Raw genomic sequence first — 16,879 nt, 5'->3', positions numbered from 1 at the left:
TACCACTGAGCAAAAAGTGCAATAAAACAAGATCAAAAAGACGAATGTAAATAAAAATGGAACCGCTGAAAACGTCATCTTGTCCCGCAAAATAACAAGCCGCCATACAGCTCTATCAGCAGAAAAGTAAAAAAAAGGTATAGCTCTCAGAATAAAGAGATGCAAAAATAATTATTTTTTCTATAAAATAGTTTTATTGTGTAAAAGCAACAAAACATTAAAAAATATATAAATGGGGTATTGCTGTAATCATACTGAATCGAAGAATAAAGCTGCCTTACCAATTTTACCAAACACAGAACAGTATTTAAAAAAAAAAAAAATTCTTGAATTGCTGGTTTTTGTTCACTTTACCTCACAAACATCGGAATAGAAAGCGATAAAAAAAAGTCATGTGCCCAAAAATGGTACCAATAAAAACGTCAACTCACCCGCAAAAAATAAGCTATCAAATGACTCTGTGGGCCAAAATATGGAAAAACTATAGCTCTCAAAATACGGTGATGCGTTTTTGCAATAAAAAGCGTCTTTTAGTGTGTTACAGCAGCCAAACATATAAACCCGATATAAATCTTGTATCACTGTAATCGCACCGACCAGAAGAATAAAGTCGCCTAATCACTTATGCCGCACAAGGAATGGAATAAAAAATAAATAAAACCAATTCTTCACCTGCTGTTGATTTTACCATTCTGCCTCCCGAAGATCGCAGTAAGGCTCGGAGCACATTTATCAAGCACTCTGCGCTGAGCGCTTGCATCTGGGTTTCCGTGTAAATCTCTGAAATACGTGATTCAGACAGAACCTCTGGTGGAAGATTCCCTATAATGAGGCAGATGGAAGCACTGTGGATGCCATTTAACCTCTGATTAGGCGGTGTCCGTCTTTTTAGGCGAGCATAAAAGTGCGGTCAACCACAGTTATGTGCACTTCTGAAAATGATACCGCTGAACAGAGGCCTGTCTGAGTAACTCTGCTGCCTCATTACAGTGAATGGATCCATCAGGGGTTTCATATGAATCACGTCACTCGGAGATTTAGATAGGAACCCCAAAGTAAGTGGTCAGCATACAGCGCCGGATAAATGTGATCCTAAATGTGATGTAAAATGTTCCCAATAAAAGCTTCAACTCAATCCACAAAAAAGCATGTCACCACTCAGGTCCATCATCTGTTAACAAAAATATAGGGGGGGGGGTTCCACGTTACTGGTAGCACAAAGGCTCTGGAAAAGCAAAATGGCTCCTTGCCACTCAAAAGAAATTCAGCAAATTCTCCGCTCCCAAATCCAAATGCTCCTCTCCCTTCTGAGCCCCAGTGTGCATAAACCACATATAGCACCCACATGTTTGGCATTTCTGTAGTAATGAGAGCCCGCCTAATTTACAGGTGCGTGTCTCCAGAAGCATGAAATGGGCATAATGTACTGGGCACTACAATGTACGTACATTCATTGCTGTTTGTTTGCGTCACTCCTGAGTCTCTCTGTGTGGCTAAGGCCTCTTTCACACTTCCGTTTTTGTCCATCAGTCAAAATCCGCCAGTTTTTGAAAAAAACGGATCCGCCATTTTTTTTGGCGGATCCGTTTTATTCCCCATTGAGTTGCATTACCGGCGGATCTTGACGGATGGCCATCCGTTGGATCCGGTTTTTTGCGGATCCGCCAAAATGTTTGCGTCCGCCGGCATGCCTGGACGGACCCTGCAACGTTTTTTTTTTTTGCTGTAGAATGCGCATTTTACAGTGCGCATGCCCGGAGAAAGGAAGTCAGCCGGGAAATAAATCTCTCTCTCGTCCCCGGACTGCGGTTCCTTTAAAATTCTTCAGCCAACGGATCCGTCAAAAAACCGGACTGCTGACATCCGTTCACTTCAATTAACAACGGATCCGCTTTCAGCCATTTTGCCGGATTTTAACTGATGAGAAAAAACTGAAGTGTGAAACAGGCCTAAGCAGTACTGTACAGCCACATATGGGGTATTGCCACATTCAGCAGAAATTTTAAAATTTTGGTGCCATTTTTACCCATTTCCCAGTATGAAAATGTAAAATCTGAAGCTAACACAGAAAATGTAAAATCTGAGGCTAAAGGCCCCGTTACACATAACGATGTCCCAGCGATCCCACCAACGATCTGACATGGAAGGGATCGCTGGGACATCGTTAGCCTGATCGCTGGTGAGCTGTCACATAGACAGCCCCTCCAGCGAGCAGGACCAGCGAGCAAGCTGGTATCTAAGGTAAACAGCGGGTTTCTAAGAGCCGCGCGGCTCTTGGATACCCGCTGTTTACCTTAGATACCAGCGTGCAGCGTCGCTGATCGTTCGTCTCCTGCTGCCACACGCACCGATGCGTGCTGGCCAGCGGGAGACCAACAATCAAAAAAATGGCCCAGGACGATCAAGAGCGATCAGCGATACCCGGCAGGGGGGCAGGTTGCTGATCCCTGTCACACACAGCGAATGTGACATGGGGCTTCAGAGCAAAAGAGGTGAATACTTACCAATTTTTCATTATTTGATCTCATAAATTTAATTTATGCCTATATTTTTCTCACGTCACCAACCTAGACTATTTAGTGCTGATGCATCACACACAAATTGGATTACAGAAATATTTAAACACAGGTTGTAGGTAACAAGCCAAGGAGGGTGAATACTTTCGCAAGCCACTGTATGTGTTGTACAATCATACTCAAAGTTTATGGTGTAAACTGATTGATGAAATCCCCACCAAGTATTTTGGATCCTGTATTCAAACAGCAACCCCTATTAATGGTATACTAGGTATATGATCCAGTTACTGAGAACCCTTCAATCTATGTGGGAATAAAGCCCCCCAGACACATTAGACTAATGTCGGTCATTCATAACCACAGATCTTAACAAGTTCAGCCGACACTCTAATATACGGTACATGGGGGGCTGGCTGATCGGGGAAGGTGCCAGTTGGGTATGTCTGATTTCGGACTGCTGATCATATTCTTCTTTCGGAGATAAACCGCCGGCAAAGAGGTCTGTCAGTGGCTTTGTCATAGAGATACAAGGAAGCTCGGACAAATGAACGCTCCTGTGTATGGAAGAGATGGCTACCGGCCAAAGCATCATTCGGCTGACAGCCATCTAACTTGTATGGGAGAGGGTTAAGACATCGGACAATAAGAAACATATACACGATTATTCTCTGCCATTCAGCGAAAAAGCACAACTTTGAATTTTCAGCTTTGGATAAGGGATGCATTTTACCACTGAAATAAGGACAGCGGTAAATGAAAATATTAACCCGTCACTTAGGATCAATATCATGCTTCATATTAGAACATTTCCAATGTCACTCCCAGCTGCTGGCTGTCAGATGTCAGTGCTCCGGGACCACGTCAGACTGGACAGATCACTGCAGGTTTAAAGGGACACGATCGGGTTCAGAAACTGCTAATGTTGCCATCAATTCTAGAGGGTCACTTTGCAAAAATTGCAAGAAGTACCCAAATCTTAGAACATTCTCCACTGCCTTCAGCATATGGCTTACAAGCATTTAGCTATTGGATATGCACTGTGGAGATCTAACGGGAAGTAGCAACTCAGGATCAAGCCGAGTGTTAACCGGTGGGCAGATAGGTGATCTCTCCGAATGTTTCCCATCATCACACATTTTGAGGCCTATTGGCACCCAGACACTGAACTTTCTTGCTCGCTCCAATCTGAATGTTTGTCTATGTCAATGTGGTGTGGCAGTTCAACTCACTCAGCGGTACACGGAGGTAGAAAACAGGAACACTGTCTCTTTAAATCTTCTGCTGGTTTATTATATAGTGGCATAAACCAAAATTAAGGGAAAAGTAAAAATAGGAAAAGAACAAAAAAAAATAAAAATAAAATGCTGTAACACAGCTCATACATTAGTTGGGAGCTGCCTGCTCTGGAGCAACACAGGTTCGGTCAGGACACAAACCACTGAATGCTATCCCTCCAGTCCTGCAGAACACTGACTGCCTCTGGAGTCCAGCTATTTAAGCCCCAGACCACTCCCTGGGGTGGTGATAAGGTGGACATCCTCCCACCCACTCTATGGATAAAAGCCGGCCCATTATACAAATTAGTTCAACCCCTCACCGCACATAGTGTGCTGGAGGAAAAAACTCTGGGTGTTATATCAGTGACGCCATTAAGACTAGTGAAACATATCTATCCTCCAGCAGTTTACCAGTGTCCATCACAGTGGTCACACAATAGCTTTCATAAGAGTAATATTCAAAGGGGCTGTCTTGATAAAACAATTTACTTGTTGTTTGGTGGGGGTCCGTCTGCTGGCACCCACACAACCGGCAGAACAGAGAACGTTTATCTGCGGTACAATGAAGCATCAGAGTGCACACTCAACCGCTGCTACAATCACTCCCTACGGTGCTGCACTCAGCTTTTTACAGCATCACCATAGAGAATGAATGGAGGGGTGGTCGGGCATCCGAGTTGCCGAGACATCTTGTAAACAAGATAAAAGTCCCCCCTATCAGAGATCAAAATTCCCATTCTAGAGATCAGTGTGGGTCCTAGCGATTGTACACCCATCGGTCAGCAATTTATCCTGTGGCTTATTTTAACCGAACAATTCCTTTATAGGGGGGCAGCCTAATTGTCCACAACCTCTACTGTATGGAAAAATCTACGATGGTGCATGCTGGATTTCAATATGACTGATCCTTTGTACTCTTAGCCTCCTATGAACTCTCTCTTTGGAAGTCCATAGGTGTATGAAGCTTAAAGGGAACCTGGTGGAGTCCTGAACACTGACCTTAACTGAGGCCTGCAGTTCTATTGATGCTGTTGTGGGGTCTTTTTTGACCTCTTGGATGAGTCGTCGCTGAAAACTTAGGGTAATTTTGGTCGGCCGGCCACTCCCAGGAGGGTTCACCACAGTTCCAGGTTTTCGCCATTTGTGAATAATGGCTCTCACTGTGGTTCGCTCGAGTCCCATCGATTGAGAAATGGCTTTCTAACCTTTTCCAGACTGATAGATCTCAATTACTTTGTTTCTCATTTGTTACTGAATTTCTTTGGATCGCAGTATGATGTCTAGCTTTTGAGGATCTTTTGGTCTACTCTACTTTGTCATGCAGGTCCTTTTTAAGTGATTTCTTCATTGAGAACAGATTGTGGCAGTAATCATAAATACCCCTTTAAGCTAAAACCTGCTGAAACTTTCCAGCCTTGTACTTTTGTGCTGTTTCTACATATCAGTTTCCTAAAACGTCAGCCTATATTCCATTTTGGGTTTGAATATATTTTCTATGTCGATTTTCAAGCTCCAGTAAAAATGCAGATGGGATCTTAAACCAAATGACTAAATTGACAATAGACTAAGAGGAGCTGTGAGGACGGCGCAGAATCTCATCTGCCAAATTGTTCGGGAAATTTTTGTCTGAATGTATTTTTTTCATGAATAGACGATTATGATTATTGCACCAGCTGATTGTAATAAGCCCTCATTTGCTGCAAACCACAACTTCTCTCACATGAAAATAGCAGCATTCAGAGTCTCCTTAGAGAGAGTCCTGGAAAACGGGGCTCAGGGAAATGGGAGCAATAATAATAATAAATTTTATTTCCATAGCGCCGACATATTCCGCAGCACCTTACATTTCAGAGGGGACTTGTACAGACAATAGACATTACAGCATAACAATAATCACATAGATTGTAACAAATACCAAGAGGAATGAGGACCCTGCTCGCAAGCTTACAATCTATGAGGAAAAAAGGAGAAACACGAAAGGTGGGTGGTAACAGTTGCCCTGATTGTATGGACCAGCCATAATTTTAAGTGTGTAACAGTACAGACGCAGAGGGTTAATGGATGCATAAAGCATGTGGGAACATGATGCGGGGAACCTGGTTATGGTAAAAACTTTTGGCTGTGCCACATAGGGATAGATTAGGTTAATGTGTTGAGGCTGTAGGCCAGTCTGAATAAATGAGTTTTCAGGGCACGCTTAAAATTGTGGGGATTGGGGACTAATCATATTGACCTGGGAAGTGCATTCCAAAGAATTGGCGCAGCACGTGTATAGTCTTGGAGATGGGAGTGGGAGGTTCTGATTATTGAGGATGCTAACCTCAGGTCATCAGCAGAACGGAGGGCGCGGGTAGGGTGGTATACTGAAACAAGAGAGGAGATGTAGGGTGGTGCTGAGCCATGGAGAGCTTTGTGGGTGAGGGCAATAAAAAATAAAATAAAAAATGGTGTTATTCTTACCTTCCGACGTCCCGCGCAGCCTTCCCGCCTCTCTCTACGCTCCCGTTCCCAGTAAGCCTTTGCGAAAATGCCCGCGATGACGTCTGTTCTCGCGGGATCGCGAAGTCTCGCGGTCATCGCGAATGGCCGCGAGACGTCGCGATCCCGCAAGAACGGACGTCATCGCGGGCATTTTCGCAAAGGCTTACTGGGAACGGGAGCGTGGAGAGAGGCGGGAAGGCTGCGCGGGACGTCGGAAGGTAAGAATAACACCATTTTTTATTTTATTTTTTACATTTTATCTTTTACTTTTTACTACTGATGCTGCATAGGCTGCCTCAGTAGTAAAAAGTTGGTCACACTTGTCAAACACTATGCTTGACGAGTGTGACCAACCTGTCAATCAGTTCTCCAAGCGATGCTACAAATCGCTTGGAAAACGCTAGCATTTTGCAAGCTAATTACGCTTGCAAAATGCTAGTTTTTCCGGGGGGAAAATCGCGGGAATTTAAAATGCGATTATCCCGCGGAATGGAATTCCGGAACTCTCGCGGTAATTTCCGCGAGAGTTCCGCTACGTGTGAACCCAGCCTAAGAGTTTTTGCGGAGTCAAAAGTAAGAAAAGGTCAAATTCTAGAAATGTTTTTGAGGTGCAAATAGCAAGAGCGAGCCAGTGATCGTATGTGGGGGACAAAGGAAAGCTCGGAGTCAAGCATAACCCCAAGACAGCGGGCATGCTGCTGGGGAGTAATAGTGGAACCACCCACGGAAATGGCAATGTCGGGTATAGGTCCATTAGTAGCAGGAGGAAACACAAGGAGTTCAGTCTTTGACAGGTTCAGTTTCAGATATAGTGAGGACATGATGTTAGACATGGCGTTTAGACAATCGCTGGTGTTTTCTAGAAAGGCTGGCGTGATGTCAGGAGAAGAAGCATATAATTGGGTGTCATCAGCATAGAGATGGTACTGGAAACCAAATCTACTGATTGTTTGACCAATAGGGGCAGTGTACAAAGAGAAGAGGAGGGGACCTAGGACTGATCCTTGAGGAACCCCAAAAGTAAGGAGAAGATGAGAGGAGGAGGAGCCAGCAAAAGATACAGTAAAGTCGCGGTCAGAGAGATAGGAGGAGAACCAGGAGAGAATGGTGTCCGTGAGGCCAATGGAACGGAGCATAGTGAGGAGGAGCTGATGATCCAGTGTTGAATGCTGCAGAGAGATCCAAGAGAATTAGCATGGAGTAATGACCATTTAATTAAGCTGTTAGTAGATCATTAGAGACTTTAGTGAGGGCAGTTTCAGTAGAGAGTAAAGAGCGGAAACCGGATTGGAGAGGGTCGAGAAGAAAGTTATCAAAGAGATAGCGGATAAGACGGGAGTGGACCAGGCGTTCCAGGAGCTAAGAGATGAAGGGAAGATTAGAGAAGGGTCTATAGTTAGCGGAACAGTTTTGGTCGAGGGATGGTTTTTTAAGTAATGGCTGTATGATGGCATGCTTAAATGAGGAGGGAAAGATACCAGAAGAGAGAGAGAGGTTAAATATTTTAGTTAGGTGAGGGGTGACAGCAGGGGAAAGGGGCTGGAGTAGATGTGACGGAAATGGGTCACTGGTGCAAGTGGTTGGGCGAGAAGATGCAAGGAGCCTGCTTACTACTTCTTCAATGACTGGTTCAAAATCAGAGAGTGAGCAGTGGGGGAGGGAGGACAGTGCATGGTATGAGGTGATTGGGAAATAATTTCCTGTCAGATCTGGTCAATTTCTTCTTTGAAGTAATTTTCCAGATCGTCAGCTCGAAGCTCCGTGGTTGGGGCCTGTACTCTTGGGTTGAGTAGAGAATGAAAAGTGTCAAAGAGACGTTTAGGGTTATTGGACAGTGAGGTGATGAGGGTGTTGAAAAAGGTTTGTTTGGAGAGGTGAAGGGCAGTGTTGTATGTTCGAAGCATAAACTTATAATGGATGAAATCTTCGGGTAGGTTGGATTTTCTCCACAGACGTTCGGCGCACATGGAGCACCGCTGCAGGAAACGTGTTTGCAGGGTGTGCCAGGGTTGTCGCCATCTGTGTTGTGGTGTTCTATGTATAGGAGGTGCAAATTCATCCAGGGCACTTTGAAGTGTTTCATTGTAATGCTTCAATGCAGAATCAGGACATGAGAGGGAAGAGATAGGGGCCAATGAAGACTGCAAGTTCTTAATAAGTTTCTGGGTGTTAATGGCCTGTATGTTTCTATAAATATGGACAGTGGGGGTGACCTGAGCAGCCTGGCAGAGCAATGTGATGTTTGTACATAATAGAGCCTGTGATCATCAGTCAGGAGGTCCTAATGTTACAGACTGATGCAGTCACAAAACCCGCACATCGTCAATTGCAACCGTCACTAAATGACGTGACTTTTGCACCAGGCTACTTGAAAAATACAAGATTAATGTTGTTCAAGACTTAGATATTAATGACCTATTCTTAGGGTTTGTGCACACAACCAATTTTTTTTGGGACAAGTGCTACCCAGCAGTTCTCAAGGATAGGACTCGTACATATGATGCTCTATGTGTAACAACCCTGCCGGCATCACTGCATGGCATCCCGTCCCCCATACACCAACTTACTCACTGCTCCAAGCCATACAGTGAGTTCTGTCTGCTGCCGGCTCCATGCTGTGTGCCTCTTGCTTTCTGCCTGCTCTCTGCTTCCTGGCTGTGAGTATAGGGGGGCGGCACCAGAACTCTCTGGTTCTTACTGAATCAGGGTGCACCTGTCTAATGTGTCCCTGACCAATTACCAAGAGGCCTCTAGTATTTAGGGCAGCTCCACCCGGTGGTAGCTGCCTGTGCAATGACTTAATTCAGTTAGTGTCTTGCTACTGAGCTGCCAGGTCCTGTCCTGTGTTTTGCCTTCTCTGGAGGCTTGATTCCTAGCTTTGCCTTGTTCCTGTCTATCCGCCCTCCAGCAGGCAGAATATCTTGGTCTCTGTGCCATTGCTCCTCACCTTGTCTCGTACTTGTCCTTGCTGCCCTCCAGGAGGCAGAATATCCTGGTCCCTGTGTCTTTGTTCCTGTACCTTGCCTCGTACCATTACCTTGTCTGTACTCAGTCCTACCTCAGTCTCCTCGTCTGTGGCTACTTTGCCTGCTAAGTCTATCCTTGCGTCCTCTCCATCTGCCTGTGCTCCGCACTCGTGCGGCTCTGCCTGCTCCGTACTCTTGTGACTCTGCCTGTGCTCTGCACTCTTGCGGCTCTGCCTGCGCTCCGCACTCTCGTGACTCTGCTGTGATCCGCACTCTTGCGGCTCTGCCTGCTCTGTACTCTCACGACTCTGCCTATGCTCCGCACTCCAGCGGTTCGGCCTGTGTCCCACTTCCGCTGCTGCGAAACCTCTTGCTGCAAACTGCAGCACCTCTCCGCAGTCTTGCGGTTCACCTCCTGTGTGAACAGGTCTCTACCTGTTCCTTCAGACACCATTCCTTCCTACCAGTATCTGCACCTGCTGTGTGAACAGGACCCTACCTATTCCATACACCATTCCTACCTGTCCGTGACCCTGTGCCTTTCAAGTCGGTCCCTGCCCCTGTGTCTCAGCCGTGCCTGCCGTGCTCACCAGCCTGTCTGCTATTCGTACCTGTCCTAGTGATCCGTCTCCCCAAGTGGGATCAGCAGCCACAGCCAGACACCACCCTGGAGTGGCACCTGGCAGCTACCTGCCGCACAAGCCTGACCTCACCATCATAGGTCCAGTGAAGACCGAGGTAGCTGTCGTAGTCACGCCCCTTCCAGGGTAGTCTGGTTTGTGGCACAGTAGGGCCACAACCCCCTGGCTCACGCCCACCAGTCAGAGCGTGACACTATGGAGCTGTCCCTAGGAAAATGCAAACATGTCCAATCTTGATCCAAGTGTCGGATGAAAATTGGTAATGCAAATCTAGAGGTCCATGAAAACAATCAGACTGTACTCAGAGGAGATCTAAGTACAGTCCGATTTTCATGGACTGGCCGTATGGAGAAACTTTTTTTTTTCTCTCCACGTCCGAGAAAAACTGATGACACCAATCAGAATAATTGACTCGTTTTTCTCAGATGTGGAGACATCGGCTGTGTGAACCTACCCTAAAGGCCCTTTTACATTTAGCGATGCACCAGCGATCCGACCAGCGATACGACCCGGTCAGGATCGCTGGTGCATCGCTAAATGATCTCTAGTGAGCTTTCACACAGGCAGACCTCACAGCGATGCAGCAGCGACGCAGAGGACGATACTCACCTTTCACACACAGCGATCCTGACGTCCTCCCGCCCGCGTCCAGCGTCGCTCATCTCACACAGCAGGAAGCCCAGCAGGAAGCGCCCGACGAGAAATGGAGCTGCGCGATCAGCGATGGACAGCGGGGGAGCCGGTCGGAGGTAAGTATCACACATAGCGATATCGCTTGCAATATCGCTATAACGTCACAAAATCAGTGGCGTTTTAGCGATATTGCTAGCGATATCGCTTAGTGTAAAACCCCCTTTAGTACAAGTCATCTACATCAGATCAGTGAGGGTCCAGTAGGTGACACCTCCATCAATCAGCTGTTTACAGCCCCCAGGTCGGCTGGCTTTTCATAGAGTATGCACCACAGCACCAATAACTTTAGAGTGGCTATTTGATGGTAATGCAGGTCAGATCCCATCCACTTCGATGTTGGCTCAACAGCAGGGAACTGTCACAATACTTTATATACATCAGGCTGCAGTATGAGTTACAAGGGGTGTCAGACTACCACCGTTCTGACATTGATGAGCAATCCTAAGCATAGCTCATCAATATCTAGTTCCTGTCCAGCCACTTCAAACCTAATAAATTAATTTAAATAATCTATATTTCAGGTTTAAAACATCTGGCCAGACACAACTGATGTAAGGTAATTCAACCTGAAACAGTATAGGATGGTATGTTTGAACACTTCATCACTTTTGTCTTAATCATCCTGACAGTACTATAAAGTGCTGGAACTTCTTTACCCTAACCAGTATATGTTGAGCCAACCATTGTCCAGTGACACGCCTACCCTAAACTTAAAGCCTGCCTCTCTGTTGTGCAGTTGGACAGACAGGAGAGCAGCAGCGGACAGACAGGAGAGAAGCAGCGGACAGACAGGAGAGAAGCAGCGGACAGACAGGAGAGAAGCAGCAGAAGAGAGCAGCAGCAGAAGAGAGCAGGAGTGGACAGACAGGAGAGCAAGAGAGGACAGACAGGAGAGCAGCAGCGGACAGACAGGAGAGCAAGAGAGGACAGACAGGAGAGCAGCAGCGGACAGACAGGAGAGCAGCAGCGGACAGACAGGAGAGCAGCAGCGGACAGACAGGAGAGCAGCAGCAGAAGAGAGCAGGAGTGGACAGACAGGAGAGCAAGAGAGGACAGACAGGAGAGCAAGAGAGGACAGACAGGAGAGCAAGAGAGGACAGACAGGAGAGCAAGAGAGGACAGACAGGAGAGCAGCAGCGGACAGACAGGAGAGCAGCAGCGGACAGACAGGAGAGCAGCAGCGGACAGACAGGAGAGCAGCAGCGGACAGACAGGAGAGCAGCAGCGGACAGACAGGAGAGCAGCAGCAGAAGAGAGCAGGAGCGGACAGACAGGAGGGCAGGAGTGGACAGACAGGAGAGCAAGAGCGGACAGATAAAGCCCCACTTACTCTGCTTTGTCTCTGTGTCTCTGCTGCTAGAGACAGATTATACTTGACAACAGGCAGTGAACAGCAAGTTATATGGAAAAGAGACACCTAGTCACTTCCGGCTACTTTTTCAGGGTTAAGACAATGTACCTTTTAAATAGTGATTAACAAATTGTTTATTTCTCACATAAATCAAATAAAATCAATATGTCTGAAAGTACAGAGGCCAACTAACTACAAGCACAGTATTAAAAAGAGGTCCAAACCCCCAAAACAAACATAAAGCACAACGGTTTAAGAAAATTTTGAAAAACGATGGAAAAAAAAAAAAAAAAAAATCACATTGTAAGCACAAATTCATAAAAAAAAATAATGGTATGCAGATCCAACAAATGAGCTAAAGAAACATCACAAGTTTATAAGATTCCCTAGTGCCCATATTTCACCACCACTAAAACTGGTAAAATACTACTAACGATGGCATATCAGCCAACATCGTCAAAAAAGAACCAAAAACACAGTTCCAGGTTACCAGGGAGGCTTTTGTGGCAGAAGTATCCTAGTGAAACAAGACTCATGTACAATCCCCTAGGCCTCAGTTATTCATGTTTATCATGACTGCTCACAGGTCTCCCAATCCAATAGGCATATATGAGGCGGTCAGGAGACTTGTGGCACGTCTGCTATTGTAGTATCGGGGTCTGTTATCGTACTGTTTCATCGAAGTCTGAATGAGACCTTAAAGGGGTTCTACGCTCGTAAGATATTGATGTCTTAAGAGCTCATTCAGACGTCTGTATTTTCCACATACGAGATAAAAGGCCAATTATTCTGATTAGCTCTTGATCACAGTGTGGTCCGAGTGTCACCAGTTTTTTTCCTACATGGAGAGGAAAAAAAAAAGCAAAAAACTTTTCCACCTGCTCCTTTCTGACAGTCCGTGAAAATAGGACTGCACTCGAATGTCATCTTAGACTTGCATTGTCGATTGCGATCTGACGACTGGATCAAAATCTGACATCTCCAACATTTTCCATTGACCACTCGGTCTGAGGAAAAAAAAATATATATATCGTACATGTGAACAACCCCGTGAACTATCATAGGTACGAGTGGTATCCATGAAAACTACCGCTAACCCTCATACCATAAAATCGGACGTATGAATGAGCCCTTATCCTCACGATAGGGCATCAATATCAGATAGATGGAGGTCCGACACCCCTACTAATCATAACTAATGTTATTCGCTCCGGTGGTGGCCAGGTGTAAACACTTAATGGAGCTGCACTTTTCAGCACATTGTACTGATGCAGCCACTGGAGGTGATAACATCTCATCGGTGCGGGATCAGGATGTCCGACCCCCATCAATACGATATCGGTGATATATGACCAGACAACCACTTAAAGGTGATTCACGTGCAGCAGAAATTTCTGCAATTAAATATCAGTTCCATACAGGTAAATTGGTTTGTTGTGGTTGCAAAAACATTGATCGGTCTCCGTAATTTGCAGCTTCTGACAGAGACACCATCAGCATATCTCTGGGAAGTTATGACTGGGATAGTCACGTCACTGTAAAGAAATAAATCACTTTTTGACTGTCCTCACAATGAATCTTTTCAGCTTACTGTGGCTTAGGTCATGTTCACACCCGCACTAAACCTTTCTGATTTTCTGTTCCATCCTAGGAGGAAGGCCATGTTCCCAAGTAGCAAAAATGCAGGATTTCTTCCGCTACTTTTTTTTGTGCAAAAAAATCTGCTGTGTTTAAAGAGGTTGTCCGCTACTTTAGCATTGATGACCCTATCCTCAGGAAAGGTCATCAATGTCTGATCGGTCGGGTGCGACACCTGGAATTCTGCCGATCAGCTGTTATCTGTTGGTGGCCGCATATACTCACTTGTGGAGCTGCTCCATCTTCTGGCAGTGGCCGCGGCTGGGTACTACACATACAAATCAATATGAGATGGATGTGCAGTACCGGGTCATGGCCAATGTCAGAAGATGGAGCAGCTCCACAAGTGAGTATTTGCGGCCACCAACAGATAACAGCTGATGGGTGGGGGTGCCGGGGGTCAGACCCTGACTGATCAAACATTAATGACCTATACTGAGGATAGGTCATCAATGCTAAAGCAGTGGACCAGCTCTTTAATTGTCAAAGCAAAGTGGATCTGATTTCATGAAAACTCTGTGTGCGCTGAATGGCGCTGTACAACTCACGGTCCATTTTTTTTGTAGTTTTTTTCTCTACAGGCTGCTATCTTGAACCTGAAATAAAACTCATGTAAAATGAAAAAGTGCCAAATCAAAGCTTTTCTGTACTACAAGAAGAAAAAACGCAATCAAAACGCTGCTTGTTAATATGCATTTTGACACCTGCGGGAAACACGCAGATAAAAAGCAACAAAAAAATGCAGCATCTAAGGGGTAATCCACCACTTGGACAAACCCTTCTCAATCCCACTTATACTCACCTCCGGTGCTGGCGCTGTTCCAGTGATGTCGCGCTGTCTCTCCCAGGGATCATGTGACATTGTTATGTGCCGCAGGGATTATTATGTCACGCAACCCCCAGGAAAAACGGCATCGCTGGAAAGGCATCTCCCACCTCGACTACTGCAACCTCCTACTCTCTGGCCTCCCCTCCAGCACTCTTGCACCACTCCAATCTATCCTACACTCTGCTGCCCGACTAATCCACTTGTCTCCCCGTTATACCCCAGCCTCTCCTCTCTGCCAAGCCCTTCATTGGCTTCCTATCGTCCAGAGGCTCCAGTTCAAAACCCTATGACATACATCCACAACCTGTCTCCTCCATACATCTGTGACATGGTCTCCCGGTACTTACCCACACGCAACCGTCGATCCTCTCAAGATCTCCTTCTCTACTCCCCTCTTATCTCTTCTTCCCACAACCGAATACAGGACTTCTCCCGTGCTTCCCCCATACTCTGGAAATCTCTACCCAAACAAATCAGGCTTTTGCCTACCACGAACACCTTCAAAAGGAACCTGAAGACCCACCTCTTCCGACAAGCCTACAACCTGCAGTGATCCTCAGTCTACTGAACCGCTGCACGACCAGCTCTACCCTCTCCTAGTGTATCCTCACCCATCCCTGTAGACTGTGAGCCCTCGCGGGCAGGGTCCTCTCTCCTTCTGTACTTGTGTGTCCCTTGTCTTACACATGTTTATTATACTTGTCTATATTTCCCCTTTTCACATGTAAAGTGCCATGGAGTAAATGGCGCTATAAAAATGTATAATAATAATAATAAAAGGCGCTGACACTGGAAGTGAGTATAAGGCCGGGGTCACACTTGCGAGTACAATGTGAGAAACTCGCATCAATACCGGGCACTGCCGCTGGCACTTGGACTGGAGTCTGCGGCTGCATGTATTTCTATGCAGTCGCACACTCCGGTCGGGTATTGAGGCGAGTTTCTCACATTGTACTTGCAAGTGTGGCCCCGGCCTAAGTGCTATTATGCTACTGGTGGGAAACATAGGGATTGAGAAGGGGTTGTCCAAGTAGCGAAAAACCCTTTGAAGTTACGGCTTTAAAAAAAAAAGATGAAAATGGCGGCAGTCTTGAATCCATAATAGGACGGACGACAGCGTGATGACTACACTGGGCTCCATTGGGGTTCTGTCGTGTCGGCTCCAAAACCGATGTAAACACAACTGTACAGGTACGGATACGAAATACTGACCAAAACTACGCCTGTGTGAGAATGACTGTGTGTTGTGGCTGAGAAGAGTCCAGCGGAGCACGCCGGACTGCACAGCAGATAAGGCTCTGTTCACACCCGCGTGGCAGAATTTGCCCAAAACACCGGACAAAATGAATAAAACCCCGATTGACTCCTATTTTAGCCAATGGGGTCTGTCAGTCGCTGCTGGTGTCCGTCACTTCGGAAGTCCATGATAGGGTAATAACAAAACTAATTTAAACAAAAAAGGAATAATGACCGAAAATCCAGAAATCCCCTCCGGCACCCCCTGCCCCGCACTGGTATTGGGTATGATCATGTGCCAGTCACCTGACCCTAGGAGCCAATCACGCGACTGGGCAGTGTATGGCAGGTGACTGTTTGCAGCGGTCAGGTGTCTGATGGACAGGATGTCATAACTTCCATAGAAGCAGCGGAGCCAGGGCATCAGGGGATGAAGTTATAAGTTATGCTCATTTCTTTAACTGTCTCTACTTTTAGCCAAATTAAAAAAAAAAATCCTGGAAAATCCCTTTAAGGAAATCCCCATTAGGTCAGATTTTACAAGCATAAGTGAAGGTAAATCACATCTACACCTTTAGGCCAACACTGTGAGGTACTGACAGTTCACCACAAGTTCCAGAATGCCCTGAGCTCCCACAACAGATACTAATACCCAGTAACCCGCCATCAGTACGTGCCCACCCCAAAAACTTACCAACTCTCAAAGAACCATTCAAGTGCAATTTTGCCACAAGAGGCCGCACTGACAGTAACTTCCGTGTCTCCAGCACCGAGCTCTGCTGCTGCACACTCATTGCCTCCGTTTTGGACTCCAGTAAAATGGCCGTCACCTGAAATTAACGTCTGCAGTCCAGGACATTTCCTTACTCCATTTATCATATTTTATTTCCCTTTAATTTCACCACACGTTTCGTTTACTTCCTGAACAAGCCGTCCTAAATGCCAGAAAGGGGGGAAGGTTTTATCCAGACCAGTGTTACCTTAATGACAACGTGACGTGCGTGGTAATAGCGGCTCACACGTCACACGCAGGACACTGAGGTTTCTGAATGTGACAATACTAGAAGGTAAAGGTTTTACTATTACACCCTGAATCTCTTTTCTTTAAACACCCCCATTAAAAAGTGGTACGGTCCTGAGGAACACCACACATTTCTGATAGTTGTTGAAGAGGAAGAAACCAGGAGCAGCTCCCGAGGCGCAGGTCACATCACAGACACTGCTCCATTAGGTGACCTCCGTGGGTGATGT

At 46.1% G+C, this 16,879-nt stretch overlaps 1 protein-coding gene across 2 annotated transcripts in view; it reads right to left on the bottom strand.

The window, feature by feature from the left end:
• Positions 1-16,522, bottom strand: part of CPQ (carboxypeptidase Q) — a 636,368-nt gene extending 619,846 nt beyond the window's left edge. The window contains exon 1 of one of the 2 annotated variants that reach the window (XM_073550429.1): positions 16,323-16,522. In XM_073550429.1, coding sequence (XP_073406530.1) covers positions 16,323-16,507 — 185 coding nt within the window. In that variant the 5' untranslated portion in view covers positions 16,508-16,522. The remainder of the gene's footprint in view (positions 1-16,322) is intronic. The other variant, XM_073550430.1, reaches the window with a different exon arrangement.
• Positions 16,523-16,879: the final 357 nt, after the last annotated feature.

The sequence above is a fragment of the Dendrobates tinctorius genome, unplaced genomic scaffold (assembly GCF_039654945.1).
Source record: "Dendrobates tinctorius isolate UK_male_01 unplaced genomic scaffold, ASM3965494v1 ptg000165l, whole genome shotgun sequence".
In the NCBI taxonomy this organism is placed as follows: Eukaryota; Metazoa; Chordata; class Amphibia; order Anura; family Dendrobatidae; genus Dendrobates; species Dendrobates tinctorius.
This window is presented reverse-complemented; position numbering and strand designations above follow the sequence as displayed.